The following is an 18,947-nucleotide window of genomic DNA, read 5'->3' as shown; positions in this document are numbered from 1 at the left end:
CGCTACGTCCAGATCCCTGATGGAAACAGTTAAGGATGCCAAGCTGCACGACGTCTTCAGCAACGCTGCAGACGGAGCGCAGCGTAGATACACCTGGTCGCGGCCAGACGGGTCCATTCGTTCCAGGATAGACTTCCTGTTTGTGTCCCGTGCATTCACAGTCAGATCCACCGAGGTCAAGCCGGTGTTCTTCTCTGACCACTGCCTCCTTCTGGCGGACTGCCACTTGGAGAAGGACCTGAGGGTGGGCAGGGGGGCATGGAAGCTAAATGTGCAACTGCTGACCCCAGAGAACATTGAGGAGCTCAAGAGGGATTACAAAGGTTGGAGAACCGTGAAACCCCTCTTTGAGTCCCTGACACACTGGTGGGAAGCGATCAAGGGAAGCATCAAGAGGTTTTTCATCCTCAAAGGCACTCAGAAAGCTAGAAAGGAACAGAGGGAAATGTCCCGACTCTAGAAAAAGATGCAGAACCTGCTCCGGCTGCAGTCGATGGGGGTCGTTGTCAAGGAGGAGCTCCAAGAGGTGAAGGGCCAGCAAGCCTCGCACTTTGCCTCGGAGGCCTCCAAGATCATCTTCCGTTCCAGAGTCCGCTCCGTGGAGCAGGATGAGACGTGCTCACGTTTCTTCTTCCAAAAGGTACACAGAGAGCGCTCTGTGATCAGCAGCCTGAAGGAAGAAGACGGCTCAGTAAAGTCATCACGGTCCGACATTCTGAGGATCAGCAAATCCTTTTATGCCGGATTGTATGACGTGAAGCCCACGGACAGCACGGCCTCCCAGTCCTTCCTGTCCTCTATCACGGAGGTCTTAGACCACAGTACGCGGGAGAGCCTGGACAAACCGCTAACTCCTGATGAACTGACTAAGGCCCTCGAGTCCTTCGAGAAGAGTAAAACCCCCGGAAGCGACGGCTTGCCGGCGGAGTTGTATTCGGCTCTGTGGGACTTGATCGGCCCAGACCTGCTAGGAGTGTACGAGAGTATGCTCCTGGCCGGTAGTATGTCAGAATCCATGAGGAAAGGCATCATCACCCTCATCTACAAGCACAAGGGGGAAAGGGAGGAAATTAGAAATTGGCGACCCATTTCACTGTTGAATGTGGACTATAAGATTCTGTCCAAGGTCATCGCCAACCGGGTCAAATCCGCTCTGGAATTGGTGATTCACCCTGACCAGACCTGCTCTGTGCCAGGCAGGAAGATCTCTGACAGCCTGGCGCTGCTCAGGGATACGATTGCCTATGTACAGGACAGGGGTGTGGATACCTACCTCATCAGCTTGGATCAGGAGAAGGCCTTTGACAGAATATCGCACACCTACATGGGGGATGTGCTCTCCAAAATGGGGTTTGGGGAGGGAATTCGAAATTGGATCCAACTGCTCTACACTAACATCAGTAGCGCAGTCTCAATCAATGGGTGGGAAACAGATAGCTTTCCGATTAAATCTGGAGTCAGGCAGGGCTGTCCTCTCTCGCCTGTCCTTTTCGTGTGTTGCATAGAACCCTTTGCCGAGTCCATCAGGAAGGATCCGGGCATAAGAGGAGTGACGATCCCAGGCAGTGGAGGCACTCAGGTAAAAGCCTCCCTGTACATGGACGACGTCGCCGTCTTCTGCTCGGATCCGCTGTCGGTGCGCAGACTGATGCACATCTGCGACCAGTTCGAACTGGCCTCGGGAGCCAAGGTAAATCGTGGGAAGAGCGAGGCCATGTTCTTTGGGAACTGGGCTGACCGATCCTTTGTCCCCTTCACTGTCAGGGCTGACGGCCTGAAGGTGCTGGGGATATGGTTCGGAGGGACCGGGGCATGCGTTAGAAACTGGAAGGAGCGAGTGGCTATGGTGAAAAGGAAACTGGGCATGTGGGAGCGACGCTCCCTCTCCATTGCGGGTAAGAACCTGGTCATCAGGTGTGAGGTACTCTCGCTGTTGTTGTACGTGGCGCAGGTCTGGCCCATTCCAGACTCCTGCGCGATGGCGATCACTCGAGCCATCTTCCGCTTTATCTGGAGGTCGAAAATGGATCGTGTCCGCAGGGACGCGATGTACAAGCCTCTAGATAAAGGGGGAAAAAACGTGCCCAACATCGCCCTCATACTGATGGCCACCTTTGTGTGTGGCTGCATCAAGCGGTGCGTAGACCCTCAGTACGCAAACACCAAGTGTCACTACGTGCTGAGGTTCTACCTGTCCCCGGTGTTGCGAAGGATGGGTCTGGCCACTCTGCCGCGGAACGCTCCAAGTAGTTGGACCGTGCCGTACCACCTGTCCCTGGTGGAAAAATTTATGCAGAAAAACACCTTTGACCACAAGTCCATCAGGCAGTGGTCAGCACGTAACGTCCTAGAGGCCCTGAGGGAAAAGGAGAGGGTGGACCCTGTGGGATGGTTCCCCGAGCAGACTGTCAAAGTCATTTGGCAGAATGCCTCATCGCCAGAACTTTCCAACAAGCACCAAGACGTAGCTTGGCTGGTGGTGAGAAAGGCCCTCCCCGTCAGATCCTTCCTACACGCCAGGAGTCTCACCCCCTCTGCACGTTGCCCTCGAGGTGGCTGTGGTGGGGAAGAGACCGTTGTTCACCTCCTTGTGGATTGTGCCTTTGCAAAGAAAGTCTGGAGAGAGATGCAGTGGTTGCTGTCGAGGTTCATCCCGAGCAGTTCTGTGACACAGGACTCTGTGCTCTACGGGCCGTTCCCAGGGACACACACCGAGACAAACATCAACTGCAGCTGGAGGATCATCAACTCGGTGAAAGACGCGCTTTGGTCTGCCCGAAACTTGTTGGTCTTCCAGCACAAAGAGTTGTCCCCGACCGATTGTTGCGGACTGGCACAATCCAAAGTCCAGGACTACGTGCTGAGGGACGCACTAAAGCTTGGGGCAGCTGCCGCAAAGGCGCAATGGGGAAGGGTCGCTGTCTAAGACCTTTCTACCACAGCGCACCGAGAGACTGGGAACTGTTTAGAGCCCCTCGGGCTGTACAGATCAAAATGAAAGGCTGTAAATGATTGTAATATTGTTTGTACTGATGCACCCGGTGATACATTTTGTAAAAGTTTAACCTGGATTGTACCCTTGTAGTGTTGTTTTTGAAATGGTTTTGAATGTGATTGAAGATATTTTATGAATAAAGTATATTTTTACAAAAAAAAAGTAAGTAGGGAGAGGCAATTAATGCTGGCTGCGCCAGCGACACCCACACCCCATGAGTGAATGAATAAAGAAGAATGCTGGTAGAAGGTGCAAGCAAACAGCTCTAGGTTTAGTGGTGCTCTGAGGAATGCTCTTGCAAAATGAGGGTACAAAGTTGTTATTAAGTATATAGATTGTGCAACAGTACTCATTCACTTCATCATCACAGGAAATACTTACAATCACACCTGATGATTGTACCTTACGGTTCTAAGCTCAGTATTCAAGTTGATGGAGCCCCTTTGAATCCAAATCCCGTTATAGTTCATTGGTTTACTTAACTTTAACTGCTTATATGTCCATCGAAATATCCTTATATGGCAGACTCAGTGTGACATGGTGACATCTGCACTCTACATGATTGGCAATGTTCAAACTACAATGAGATCTTTGAAATTAGTGAGATTGTTCAATCACCTGCTTTACTCAATCTCCTTTTTGGCTCTCCCTGAGGTCACAGTCTCTTTACCTAAGCCTTTTTTTCCCTCAGCTCTTCTTTGATCATTATGTAAATAAGGTCTCTCTTTCTCTCTCTCCACTTTCTGAAGCAGGCTTATTAAATGTCGCCTTCCCCCTTACTTAGCTTGAACTATTTGGATTTCTGCTATCCTTGTACTTCAAAAGCCAGTGGAAAATCTCCGTGTGTTAAAAACACAAATATATGTGGGTTTTGACGGAACAAATAAGGCAAAACTGTTTCTACTGGCAGAAGGATCAGTAACCAGAGATATAGATTTAAGGCAAATGGCAAAAGAACAAGAGTGAGATGATGAGAATTATTTTTATTCAGAGAGTAATTGTGACCTGGAATGCGATGCCTAAAAGGGTGGTGTAAGCAGATTCAGCAGTTAGTCCAGAAGGAAATTGGATTACACTTAGAATGGGGAGAACATTACAGGGCAACGGGGAAGGAGCAAGGTAGTGGAACTGATCAAATCACTTTTAAAGAACCAGAATATGCATGATGGGCTGAATAGCCTCCTATGTCCTGCATGATTCTCTAATTCTATGATGTAACCTTAACTAAGTCATGCTAACTCTCAATAATCAGCATATATTTCTATATGTGTCAATGCAGTATGGCCCAAATGTTGACGTTTGTTCTCCCGTCAGCAGTAGACTTGATCACATGTACCTCCTGTTCTTAGTTCTCATGATCCCTCATTCCTTTGCCTGCCAATGTAAGCTCTTCTTAAATATTGATCCAATCTCTGCTTCAATCTCTAACTCCAGTCATGCATTCCACAGCCTCACAAGCCATATGTGTAAAAATGGTTAAGTATTTTCCCCTCAACCTGGACGCTAAAAATGACCACTTTCTATCTATTCTAGCCCATTCCTTTGAACTTTTAAACCCCTGTATCAATTCACCTGACATCCAACAAATATAGCCTGAGAGGTTTTTTTTTGTTTTTGCAGTAACATCTCAATACCAGCGTTACCATCAATCTTGTAATTCATTTAAAGTCTACCTTTCCTCATTAAATGGGCGAGAAAAAATTGAACAATGGAAAGAAAGAAAGGACTTCCATTTGTTTGACCACCTTAGGACATGTTGTATATTGTTGTAATATCTGTAAAGAGCTAGGAACTAATTATGTGTAAGTGTTCCGGGGGCCACTTTTCACGGCTGCACTAGAGACTCATGAGATGTGTAACAGAACCAGTTCAAACCAGTCTTTCTATTGTACAATGGCCGGTATTAAACAAAAAAAGCTCTCATCTTTCCATGCTTAAAGTGTGATTATTACCAACATCTGGGAACCAAAAGACAACAAGAACACATAGCAGGATGTCCCACAGTGATTTCCAACCTAGAAAGAACTTTGAATTGTGGCCCGAGAATGTGGACTCTGGAATCGGAAGTACAGTTCCAAAATGTGTGGATGACACCAAATTTTATGGTACAGTTAAGACTTCGAAAAAAAATACAAGACAATAATAAACATTGATGAATGGGTGTGCAACTGGCAAAGAACTTCAGCTAATATAATTGTGAGGTAGTTCATTTTGGTAGGAAAAATAAGGAGGTCACGTGGTGCTTGGATAATAAGCGTCTAAATGAGGTAGGGGAGTAAGGGATCGAGGGGATATAGATATGCTACAAGTCATGATGCAGGCTAATAAGGCAGTTTAAACAAAAACAAACACTAGGCTTTCAAGGGGATAGAAATTAAAAGAAGAAAATTATGTTAGCTGATACAAAACCTTGGTTAGACCACAGTTGGATGAGCAGATATAGAGGCACTAGAGCAGATCCGAAACTTATTTACAAAGATGATAACAAAACTAAAAGCTTACTTTTTTTCCTAAAAATACACATTTTCCATTAATTTTATAAAAGCATATTACATGATCGTTCAAAGTTTACGTTACAAAATGTGTAAAACCTAATCAGTTTCTTCCAATGCTGTATGTTAGTCATTACAGTTACAATTACAGTTAACTTTTACAGTGTTCATTACTTGTCAAACATACAGACCAGGGGGTTTTACCCAGCTTGCAGCCCCTTGGCGTACCGTGGCTAAAAGACCTTAAGTGGGTCTTTCCCTGTTGCGTCTCTGCGGTGGCTGTCCCAAGCTTTACTGCATCCCTCAGCACACAGTCCTAGACCTTGGAATATGCCAGTCAGAACTGAAAGTTTACACCTATTAGGAAAGAGTAAAAAGGCTGAGCCTTTTTCTCTAGAAAAGAGTGTTTGAAAGGGTGTATGTAGATCAAACGTTTCCACTTCCAGGTGAGATGAGAACTGGGAGCCTTAAGTATGAAAGTCGTTAATACTTCCAATAGGGAATTAAGGAGAAACTTTTATACTCGGAGAGTGGTGAGGATGTGGAACTCGCTATCACTGGGGGCTGTAGGGGTGAATGGCATAGATGTATTTAAGGGGGAGCCAGATAAGTACATGCAGGAGAAGGAAATAAAAGGTGATGCCGATAGGGTTTGATGAAAAGAGGTGGGAGGAAGCTTGCATGGAGTATAAACACCCGCATGGACTGATTGAGCTGAATGGCCTGTTTCTGTGCTGTACTTTCTATATAATTATTGTTGTAATGCAGGAGATGCAGCAGCCAGTTAGTGCACCTGAACTGAGATAATGACCTGATAATTTGTTTTAGGTGTTGGTTGCAAGATAAATATTGGCGAGGGCATCAGAGCTTTTCTTTGAAGTAGTACCATAGAACCTGATAAATCCACCTGATGTGGCAGGTGGGGCCTCAGTTTCACGCCTCATCTGAAAGACAGCATCTCTGACAGTGCAGTACTCCCTCAGTACTACACTGGTGTGTCAGCCTTGATTTTGCTCAAGGTTCTGGATTAGGACCCACAACCTCTTGATTCAGAGATGTAAACACAATATTGGGTTCAATGTGTACACTGACCACACCCACGCTATCTCACCACCACCTCCCTAGAACTCTCTTCTGTCTCTAAATTGCCAAGCTGTTTGTCTGATATCTAGTACTGGATGACCATTCTTAGGCCCTTGTCACAAACTCTGAATCCCTTGCCACTAACTCCATTTCTCTTGCTGCTGAATGCCTGAGGCTGAATCAGAATGCACACGGCCTTGGTGTTATAATTGATCCCGAGCTGAGCTTCCAAACATAGATCTGTGCTATCTCTGTTACATCGCCCAACTCTCTCCCTGCCACAGCTCATCCACTGCTGAACTTCTCAGTTTACCTGAAACCCTTCATGTTACAAGAACACATAGCAGGATGTTCCACAGTGCTTTCCAACCAAGGAAGAACTTTGAAGCGTGGTCCAAGAATATGGAATAACCTTTGTTACTTCCAGTCTTGACTATTCCAACGCTTTATTGGCTGCCCTCCTACTTTCTACCTTCCAGAAACTCGGTCACCCAAACCTCTGCTGCTCAAATACTAACTGGCACCAAGTCTCCTGTGTACCCATCAGCCCTGCGCTCGTTGACCTACATTGGTTCACAGTAAAGCAGCACCTCTCTTTTAAAATTTGCATCCTTGCTGTCAAATCCCACCGAAGCCTTAATTCTTCCTATCTCTGTAACCTGCTCCAGCCTTACGACCTTCAAGGTCTCTGCACTTATTTACTTATCTACTTATCTTTTAAGCATGCCTGATTTTCATCGCTCTACCATTTGCAGCCTTGCCCTAAAAAGCCATAACCTCTGGAGTACCCTCCCTGAAGCTCTCCACCTCATTACCTCTGTTTCCTGCTTTGATATACTCCTTAAAACCTCTTTGACCAAGCGTTTGGTCATCTGTCCTAATATCTCCTCAAGTGCCTTAGTGTCATATATTGTTTGATAATCGCTCCTGTGAAGTGTCTTGGAACGTTTTACTACATTCAATGTGCTATATAAAGGCAAGCCGTTGTTGTTGATGTTAGTCACTGAGCCACATCTCAGTGTTAAAAGCAGGAATTGCTGGTACTACACAGCATGGTGAACCAGTACCTAGAGAGAGAGATGGAGCTGGATTTTTGGTGCCCCCACCGGGTGTGCTTTCAGTAGGCAGTGGGTGCGGGGGTATGGGTGGTGGAAGGCATGTAAAATAGGTCAGGTGCCCAGCCCAACACCTTCCCATCAGCCCCATATTAATCTAGGTGGGCAGGCGCCAAAATCGGCAGTCCACCTGCCACATGTAAATAAATAATTAATTAAGCAACATTTAGGCTTGTTAACAAGCCTATTCACCTGAAGAATACACTGCCCACGCCATAACACAGTATGGGCAGTCGCTCAGGAATGGGCCGGCCGTTGTAAAAAGCCAGCATGAATAAAGGTGGGAAAGAAGGAAGGGACACATTGGGGGCACCACTCCCAAGATGTCACTGCCCCCCACCTTCCTTCCGCGCTGCCTGCCTGACAGAACACGGACCTCACCACCCCCTCTCCAACCTCCCTGGGCTCTGGGATCCCTCCCTGCTTTAAAACCCTGGGGCTTAACTTCTGGGGGCAGCCACGTTCCCCTTCGGCCTTCTTCCTGTGGTCCTGGCAGTGCCGACTGATGGGACTGCAGGCCAATCGGTTTGGCCAGGCGGGTCTACCTCCCAACTAAGGGGCGGACGGCAATTTCGCCCACCCACAGCGAACTGTGGCTGAAAGGCGGGTGGCATGGAGTGTGTCGGCTTCCAGCCAACTTTACTTCACCCGGGGGGGTGGGGTTTGTGGCACGAGCAGTCTGCCCTCCTGTAAAATGCAGCCCATGAGCTTTTATGGGTATTGGCCCACCCCCAGAACAATGAACATGAGAGAGGAGGGGAATACTACATGTATGCTTGGCAAAATTCTACATGTGAACTGCTCAAGGGCGCCACACTTTTGGAAAGATGTGAAGGCGTTAGAGAGGATGTAGAAAATATTCATGAAAGCTGTTCCAGGGAATTACAGTTCAGTGGATAGATTGGAAAAGTTGGGGCTGTTCTCCTTGGAGAAGAGAAGGTTGAGAGGAAATTTGATAGAAGTGTTCAAAATCATGAGGGGTCGGATCAGAGTGGATGGGGAGACACTGTTCCCATTGGTGGAAGGATCGAGAACGAGAGGGCACAAATTTAAGGTAATTGGCAAAAGAAGCAAAGGTGACATGAGATAAAACCTTTTCGCCAAGCAAGTGGTTAGGATCTGGAATGCAGTGATTGAGGGTGTGGTGGAGGCAGGTTCAATCGAGGCATTCAAAAGGGAATTGGATATTGATCTAAAGAGGAAGAATGTGCTGGTTACGGGGAGAAGGTGGGGAAAATGCCACTCGGTGTATGGCTCATTCAGAGTGCCGGTGCAGACACAACGGGCTTTCTCTGTGCTGCAACAAATCTGTGATTCTATAATTGAGGGAATTTTTTTCCCCTTTTTTAGGGAGTAAATTGTGAGCAAAATTACAATGATTGCTTCATCTACGCTTGTCCAGTGGGCTCTGAATGTGTTGACGGCCTAAACAATGTCACTTGTCTACCTGCTGAATCCATCATCAGCGCAAAAAGCTCTGTTACAGTGACGACTACCGGAACCTTCCATCCTGCGCCTACCTCGGTGCCCGTTGTATCATGGAGTATCATCAGTCAGGAAGACCAGGAATCTCAAGGTAATTCATCTGACAGTGAAGGTGGATGAGAGCTTTTGCAGCCTTATGACTAATCAGTCTTAGAATTTTTAGTTTTTCAAATCCTTTATTTCTCTCTCTTGCCACAATGATCGCATTTTGAATAATTTGTTGGAATTCACCTCATAACATTGATTTTAGATGTTACAGCAAGATGTAATGATTATGTACAGTTATTGTGCCCCTCCTGCCTTGCTATGCTAAGGTGGCAGTGATACAATGGACATTTGAGCCATGGAATGAGAGGACACTCTAAGGCTCCTGCAATTGTTGCCTTGAATTCACTGAAATATAAATGTGTGGTTTTCACATGGTTGCCAATAAAGAACAACAATTTGGATTTATGTAGCATCTTTAATGTGGTAAAACCTGTGTACTTCATAGCAGCATGATCAGCCAAAAATTGATAGTGAATCAAGGAAAGAGTTGGACAGGTGACCAAAAGCTTGGTCAAATAGGTGGGTTTTAAGGGGCATCTTATTGTGGGGGAGAGAGAGAGAGAAAGGCGGCGAGGTTTAGGGAAGGAATTTCAGGGCTTAGGGCCTAGACAGCTGACGGCATAGTCGGCAAAGGTGGAGCAAATAAAGTTGTAGATATGCAAGAGGCCAGGATTAGAGAGTTCAGAGATCTTGATCTGGATTTCAAAAAGGCATTTGATAAGGTGCCACATAAAAGGTTACTATGCAAGATAAGAGCTCATGGTGCTGGGGGTGATATATTAGCAAGAGTAGAGGGCTGGCTAACTGACAGGAAATAGTCAGGATAAATGGGACATTTTCAGGTTGGCAAATTGTAACTAGTTGAGTGCCGCAGAGATAGTAGCTATTTAAGATCTTTATTAATGACTTGGACAGACTGTATTGTAGCCAAATTTGCAGACAATACAAAAATAGGTAGGAAAGCAAGTTGTGAGGAGCACACAAAAAGGGTGGAATCTGAATAGGGTCTGCCTTAAGTACCACTCAGGCACTTGACAGGCCGGTGGACATCCTTCACCCAGGATCAAGGACCCCAGGGGGCATAAGCCTTGCCTGGCGAGAGCTGTCAGGCAATCAGAGGCCAGCAGCTCTTCTGTGCTTAGCAGCACCACCAGGGAGGCAATGCCTCCTGCCAGTATGACACCCACCTGAGGCCTCGAAGCAAGGAGAGACCCAGGGTAAGCTGAGTCAGGGTAGGAAGGGGGTCGTGGGATGGGGGTCATGGGGAAGGGGGAGGTGAGGGGGCGGGGTCTGCAGCAAGGGCAAATGTGTGGCTCCCAGTGGGCCCCCAGCTTCCCGATGCCAGGTCCCTCGATCAGATACTGAGTGCCTTAGGGACCCCTCTGGGAGCACGCAAGAATCCCCACACGGGTTTGCTTGTCGTGCTCCCAGCATGATGAGTACCCCCACCTGCCGCTGAGTTAATAATAGCAGCAGCAGAATAAGGCCCTTAAGTGGGCATTAATTGCCCATTTAAGGGCCTTAATTGTTAGCAGGGTAGCAAGGCTGACCACAGGCTTTCCCATCACGGTTGCTCGAGGTGGAGGTGGGAAAGTGGCTAAGTCCCTGGCCGATTAAATGCCCCCACCACCAAACTCATCACGGGAGAGAGCACAAGATTTCACTCAGAATCTGCAAAGGGATAAGTGGCTTGGGACCACCTGGGGCCAGGCAGGCAGGGCCCTGGCAATGTGGGGGCTAGGGTAGGTCGTTAAGTACCAGTAGTGCTATTACCATGGGTCCCTTCTGTGGGCTATGGAGCATCCAAAAAGGACACTCCTCTGGAACCCACTGGGAGGCCGCGAGGTTTCACTGGGTGCTCTCCCTACATGATGGCGAACCCACTGGATGTGAACAAAATGCGTGTGGAGATGGGTAGAGGCCTTTAATTGGCCACTTAAGAGCCTCAATTGGCCTCCCAGCTAGCGGCTGATCTGCTAGCTTTCACCCACCTGGCAAAATGATGTGGCAGCAAGATGATGTCGGGCATCCTCTCCACCCCCCATGACACCTTACTGTGATACTTTGCCAGGCTTCCCACCTCCCAGCCTGCCGCCCACTGCCCCTCCCTCCATCCCAACCAATAAAGGCCAGGGGAATTCTGACTGGTAGACTGGAAGCCAATGTAGATTACAAAGTCCCAAGGTAATTGATTGCAAGCAGAATTTTGGATGACTTCAAGTTTAGAACTATCTATCATTTTCTTATTACAAGGGTTCAGCCAGCAAAGGCTTACTCCAGATACTTGAGCACGTAATCCAGGCTGACTTCAATGCTGTACTAAGGGAGTGCTGCATTGACAGAGCTGCCATCTGCCTGTCCCTGATTTAACTTTCATTGTCTTTAATTTATCCTCCTTGTTCTTTATCAATCCCTAAGGAGATAGATTGTTAGTCCTGCCATTGTCACTGCCAGAATGTTACTGTGCAAAAGTTAAACAGAACTGATAAATGCCGAGCTAACAGGACACAACATGGGGTGCAGCACTCTGCTTAAAGCATAGCAGACCCAGCACGGACACAATTTCAAAATTAACCCTAGCATTGCCCACTGAAGGAATCTAATAAGACAGATGTTTACATTAATGTTTATGTGATATTTTATATTAATGTGGTGGTATTTTATTTAGAGTTTGACGCAGACTCCAAACATTTGATAGTCAAGTAAGCATTTTGTCTAAATATCTTACTTCAGAAAATAGAGCAGTAAAGATGATTGTGACTAACACTATGCCAAGAGATAATTGTGAGAAAAAAAAAATTCCCAGGGACTTTGGATGTGAATCAGTGTATAGAGATATAACTTGGCAATGAGGCAGTCTATAAAGCATTATATAGGGTCTGACATGCTTCAGATGTGGCCGTACATAAATACACGTTGGTTATAACACAATCTGCAAGATGGTACATTTTCAGCTAGGAATCATCACTCTGGAAATCTTCAGACATCAGACAGTGTATAAGCTTCGATACATTAAATATTGGTGTGCAGTAGAAACAGTTTGGTCTTATTCAGCCCTACTTGAACAGAGATGTTCAAATGCACAATTGTTGAAAGCATGAGTGGTTAAAAGACCAAAGAAGGACAGTGACATTTCATACTTTCTACATGCAACAGACTGTACAAGAGCAAAGAAGTAGTAATAAATTTATAGAGGCAATGATTAGGCCATTGTTAGAATAGCTTTTGTACCCCATTGGAGAAAGATCAGTGAAGACATCAGGAGCATACAATGTCCCATTCCTGATGATGATGCTAGGAATGTGAAAAGCTATGAACAGAGGCTTATGATAGTGGGGCTATTACCGACTCAAACCAGAGTTCCAGATGAAAGTAAACAAGTTTATAAATTATGAAAGTCTTTTTTTAAATTCACTCACATGATGTGGGTATCGCTGGCAAGGCCATTGTTATGAGGAATGAAGGACTGCATTCAGTTGTGGGCAATGCACTTCAAGAAGTGTAATAAAGACAGAAAATGCTGGAAATGCTCAGCAGGTCAGGGAGCACCTGCGGAGAAAGAAATGAACTGAACATTTCCAGTCGATGACCTTTTTTGCAGAACAGGAAGCACACACTGGATTTGGAAGGGATGCAGAGCAGGATAATAGCAAGGCTAAAAGGGTTAAATTATGAGAATAAGTTGTAAAGTCGAGGTGTATTTTTCCTTGACTATTGAAGATTATGGGATTATCTAACGGAGATGTCCAAGATGATTAAAGGATTTGAGAGGGTAGATAGAGAGAAACTACTTCCTCTGGTGGGAGAGTCCAGAACAAGGAGCATAACCTTAAAATTAGAGCTAGGCTGATCAGGAATGATATCAGGAAGCACTTCTTTAGTGTAGTGGAAAGGGCAGTGGAAATCCGGAACTCTCTCCGCACAAAAAGCTGTTGAGGCTTGGGTGGGTTGTGTGTGTGTGGGGGGGGTTGGGGTGTCAATTGAGAACTTCAAAATTGATTGATTAATTTTGTTCAGAAAGTATATTAAGGGATGTGGAACCAAGGTGGGTAGATGGAGTTAAGATACAGGTCAGCCAAGACTCAACTGAATGGCGGAACAGACTCGAAGGGCTGACTGGCCTACTCCTGTTTATGTGTTCCTTCCAGTGAATAGGAAAAGGCCATTTCCTCTGGATGGAGTCATTAAATTTAAGATGATCACAAAAAGAGTAAGGAGAGAATTCAGGAGAAAATTCTTGACACAGGATTGTTAGAGCAAGGAATGCTTTGATATCAGGAATAGTTAAGGCTAGAGCTACGTATAGAGAAAAACCAGATAAACGCTTGAAGAAGAGAAATATAGAGAAAGAGAAGACAGTGGTGAGATAGGAGTGCTGTAGGATTTGTTCAGGATTGCTCTAAGTAACGGTTGGCAGATATGATGGGCTGAATGGTCTCCTTTTCATACTCTGTGGCTTTATGATAGTGTGTAGCACATATTTATTCCATTCAGCATCTGCTGCAAGGTTGATGTCATTTTTCCATCGCTGAGATATTTTGTGTGGACTTGAGATAAATGAGGTAGGTGTGTCTCTATATTATTTAGACTTTATAATGTGCCTAAGAGCATGTTTGCTTTCTATAATTTAAAGGCTCCCTTCACAAAGAGAAGAAAAGAATAAATAAGAGATGGGAAGAGAGAGCATTTAATCTTATGGATCTGAAGTTAGTGCACTGTGACCGAATAGGCCTTGCTGTGCACAGAACTCTGGTGTTATAAATTACAACCCTAATCCCCTATTGTGCAGTCACTTTGAGAGAATGCAGATACCCTTAGCTGAGTTCCATACTTGTTTCTTTACTTTAGAAGACCCAAGGCTGTAGTTCAAGCCTCAGTTATATTACAACAGATCATGTACATCCAATAGATAATGATTTTTTTAACTTGTTATTCCCAAGTTTAGTTTCATCTGTTTTTGTTCTTGATCAATATTACAATGTGACTACTAAACCTGGTATAAACTTGAAGCATTTGCCAGCCACTGTGGGCTTCAGAGTTGCCAACTCAGGCTGTGTGGATGCCAGGAGGTTTCAACACATGATGTGCCCCACCCTCATACTCCTGCCATTGGTTCATCCTCCAGGCATACCGCCTCCTCCAGGCCAATTGGAAAGGGAATGCAGTCTTTGTCGCCCAGTTGGATTCAGCTTGACTGTTTGGGAAACAGTGCCCCCTTTACATACCATCTCCAATATTTTCAGAATGAATACGTCAAAGTATTTATTAAATAAATAGGGGGGAAGAAAACACAATTTTCTTTAATATCCTCATAATTTTTTGCCTTGTTTCCTTGCAGAAGGGTGTTCTGGAGATAAATCTTAAATTCCTGGCGGCACCATGCCAACCCTACTTGGGCTGAGTGTATAACCATGGTGGATTTTTACATCCTCGTTTTAACTGTTATTTTGGGAAACGATCTAGAATGCGCCGCTTCTAAGAATCAAGGGGCGTGTTGTAATCTTGTTAGATTGAGCGGAAAGCTGAATTCCCTTCCCGGGACCTGACCTCAGCAATACAGAAAAACGCCTTTCCGCAATTTATTTTGCTCGGTTGAGCTGTGCAATTTGTTGCTCCACGTGTAGCTCCTTTGAAAGCAGCTTCACCAAAGGTGTGGTGGGTTCACAGAGTTCCAAAGGAGCAAGAAGAAACCTCCTACACAACACTGACTGCACACACTGAGGAAAGATGTTCGAGCCCCTTACATCTTTTCCTTCATGGTGTTTAGTCAGTGTCGCGTGGAAGGTTTCTTTTTGCTGCTGGGGAACTGTGTGAACCTCCTCACCCTTTTGTGTAGCATGTCTTTTTTTTGCCCTTTTCCTCAGCAAGACTTTGTCTCTAACTCTGTGTTGGTTTGACTATACTTGTTTGTTCAAGTTGCCATTTGACTGGCTTCAATTTTCCTGACACAGAAATAAATGCATTCAAGTTATCAAGTGGGAGAGAGCTCTGACAGATTTTTCTCATGGTAAGGTCCCACCAAATGATTGCAACATCACAGACTGAATAGCCACCTATCACTCAAGCTCTATCATAGAATGATACAGCACAGAAGGCTCATCGTGCCAGTACCAGCTCTTTGATAAAGAGTTACCCAATTAGTTCCACTTAATGCCCCTGCTCTCTCCCCATTGGTCTGCAAAGTTTCACTTTTAATTATTTATCCACTTTGAAAGTCACTATTGAGTCTTTTATGACAGGTGAGGACACGTGTCAGGACTTGCCATTTCTTTCCCACTCCTCAATTGATTGTAACAGGGCTTGTTGTAATTTAAAAGGATGAAGGTATTACATACTGATTGCAAAGAAATCAGCCTGATAGGCTCTCTTGAATTGAAACAAAAGAGCCTAAGTTTTTACTGAGTTAAAAACTTATCCAGGTAAAGATATAAAGATACTTAATAAGATACACCCATATCCCGACCTTCACAACACAAACACACAGACACACACATAAGCTTGCAAAATTACAAGTCCTACAATAGATGGTTATTCTTTGGCCAAATTAAAATTCACTGATAAACGGCAAAAAAATAGAGAGTTCACTGTTTATGAGTCCTTCACTGGTATCCATGGCTGAGGCAGAATTTTTCCAAGGTGGTCTTGAAATTCCAGTGGAATTGAGGCTGATGTAAACTGCAATTTCTGGAGACAATCTCTCTTAAACCATAATCCATCTTTTCCAAAAGTTGATGTGATTATTCCTGAGGTCTTTTCAATGGAATTTCTCTATTTCTGTGGTGGCTTCCAAAATGTATTAAAGGTAGGGTCTTGAACTTGAGAGAGAGAGGGAGAGAGATGGCATTACAGCTCTGTTGGCAGATTTCTCCCAGACTCCTGTTTTTAGCAGCTTGGGTGTATTAAAAGACATTTCAAAATGGTTATTCTGGTCACATGACCTCTCTCCCCATAGTAATTTCAGGAGATAATTGATTAGCTCATGCATGGTTATTGTTATGGGCCTGGGTGATTTGTTTTTTTAAATGTCCCAGCCATTAACTCCTAAATGATCCACCTCCATCTGGATGAGATCGGAAGCCATTGTCCCGGTAGACTTTCTGTCTCCACTTGAAAGGTAGCTTTATAGAAATGTAAATGGTGAGGACCAGTGCAGTTTCAGTAAATCTTTAAACTAATTCTCGACATCAGCACATGCGAAATTCCTTAAGAGATGACCTTGGTATGTCTTATTTGTAATAAACATTGGAACCTTCCAGAAACTGGCCAACTTGTAATACCAGACATTAGGTGACCTTTGGCAGCCATCTTAAGTCATGTCCATTATTTGCTTTATGCTTGCTTTTTAAAAGTCCCTTTAAAGCAGTTCGATATTATATTTGACCAGCCGATGAAATTAAAGATTCATATCATCCATTCACAAATCACATCATCGTGACAAATCTGTTTCTACCAGTCCTTGAGAGAGTGCATTCTAGATCACAACAACTCGCTGTGTAAAATAATTCTCATTATGTTCCCTCTGGTTCTTTTGCTAATCACCTTAAATTTGTTTTCTCTAGTTACTGACTTTCTGTCACTGGAAACAGATTCTCATTGTTTACTCTACCTGAACCATTCACGATTTGGAGCAATCAAATCTCTTGACCTTCTCTCCTCTAAGGAGAACATTGCCAGCTTCTCCAGTCTCTCCATATTACCGAAGTCCCACATTCCTGGCACCATTCTAGTGAATCTCATCTGTATTCTCTCAAAGGCCTTGACATCCTTACTAAAGTTTATCCTAAAACGCTTAACACAATACTCTAACTGGGGCTGAATCAGTGTTTAATAAGGGTTTAGCAGAACTTCCTAGCTTTTGTACTCTGTAACTTAATAAATTTCTTGTTTCCACATCTCAGCTATACAGATAAAGATATAAAGATAACTGCCTACCAATCCATTAGAAGCGACTGAAGATGATTGACTAAAGAATGATATTCATTAGATGCAGGGAGTATAGCTTCCCTTTTTTAAAGTCAACTGGTGGCATTAAAATAGGCTATTTTAAAGTAATAGATAAGCTTTGTAGTATTTGTCATAAGTTCCTGTAGGGGTTCTATTCCTTCCTGACAGAGATAAGCAAATTGTATGAGATTTAATTAGAAAATGTAATTATGGCAGTAACTCTTCTAATTCAGAATGTAAAATACTCTCGAAAGAATTCAGGGACATGGATTTGTAATTCATGTATTTTATATTGATTCAGAGAAGTGCATTTGATTTAGAAAATTTAATACTCCTTACTTCATCAGTGCCATTTGTTCTAACTAGTGGCCTCACACAGGCTATGAATAATTGCGGGGTTTACATTTGCTAAGCTGTTGAGGTCGCTAAAATTGCACTTACATTCTTATTAAGAATTGGATTTACTGAGTAGGATTTGTCTGTTCTACAGTACATTTTTACCTATGAGAGAATTAATGCTTCTTGTTGGCAGTACAATTTGCTGTAATCTTTAAAACCAGCCCAGAGCAAAAACTTGCTCACCTTTAACTGAAAAATTTACTTTCCTCCACCACCACCCTCGTCCCTTTATTTTTCCTAAAGGTCCAGAAATGACAGAATTATCCGACCAGCACTTTCTGACAACCTCCTCTGCTAGTGAAACAGCCAGCAGTGCATCATCCAGAAGCAGAATACAGGGGCTAGCTTTCCCCCAGACATGTCTGTTGGTATTAGTGCACGGTTATTAGTCCCTCTTCACCGTCAGGGTGAGCATGTCCCCATCAGTCCTTGTAATGTTTCTTAGCACTCTGCCGAGACCAACAGACATCTTGAAAAGCATTTACTAAAAATCAATAGTACTATAGTGTAAGCATGCCCTCAATGAATCTGCCTTTCTCGCACTCCTCCAGGATACAGGGTGATATGTCATCTTTAATTTCTGTTTCTATTAATGCCCCTGTCTCCCATGCACAGGATTCACCATTTCAGCTCAATCAAACTTCTACTTTATCTTAAAAGTAAAACATTTCAGATCCTGGAGGCCTGAAATAAAAACAGAAAGTACTGACAAAGCTCAGCAGGTCTGCCATCATCTGTGGAGAGAGAAACTGAGTTAACATTTCGAGTCCAATAATTTCTTCCTCGGAACTCCCATATCTTTCCTTTAACTGTACATGATTCCGCTAATGAGCAGCTTGCTGATTATTCCCCACTAGACTTCTCTTTACAGTAACTCCCATTGGTTCCCCCTTATCTCTTACAGGGATGCCCCATGATGACACTGAGGAACAACCACCATCTTCCTGGCCTTTCTCATTCAGCAGGATCTGGCCGCCATTTATCGAGTTCATCATGGATTTCTCACCTTCATGCCAGCAGAGGTTGCCACACTAACAAAATGTTCATGCTTGTGCAAGAACACAATCATGGATTTCCTATAGCCTTGGCTGTTCTGTATGCCAAGGTAATCTTTTCAGCAGGCAGTCAGCTGTCACCCTAGGGATGGGTGATATACATTCAAAAGTCATACACAGTTCTGGAAGTTCCAAACTAGCTTTCAGAATTGAAGGAACATAGAAACTGGAGAAGGCCACCCAGGCCCCTTGGGCCTACTCCATAATTCATTGAAATTAGGCTGATCTGCACCCTAACTCAATCCATATCCCTCAATCCCCTTGGCTAGCAAAAATCTAACGATCTTCGATTGAAAATCATGAATTGAGATAAGTTCCAATTTTTTTACTG

General features: G+C 44.4%; 1 protein-coding gene across 1 annotated transcript in view; it reads left to right on the top strand.

The window, feature by feature from the left end:
- Nucleotides 1-18,596, top strand: part of LOC144681100 (uncharacterized) — a 194,753-nt gene extending 176,157 nt beyond the window's left edge. The window contains exons 7-8 of the mRNA XM_078542831.1: nt 9,036-9,261; nt 18,466-18,596. Of these exons, the coding sequence (XP_078398957.1) occupies nt 9,036-9,261; nt 18,466-18,596 (357 nt within the window). The remainder of the gene's footprint in view (nt 1-9,035; nt 9,262-18,465) is intronic.
- Nucleotides 18,597-18,947: the final 351 nt, after the last annotated feature.

The sequence above is a fragment of the Cetorhinus maximus genome, chromosome 5, assembly GCF_964194155.1.
Source record: "Cetorhinus maximus chromosome 5, sCetMax3.hap1.1, whole genome shotgun sequence".
Lineage (NCBI taxonomy): Eukaryota > Metazoa > Chordata > Chondrichthyes > Lamniformes > Cetorhinidae > Cetorhinus > Cetorhinus maximus.
The sequence above is the reverse complement of the archived record's forward strand: the minus strand, read 5'-3'. Positions and strand labels throughout refer to the sequence as shown.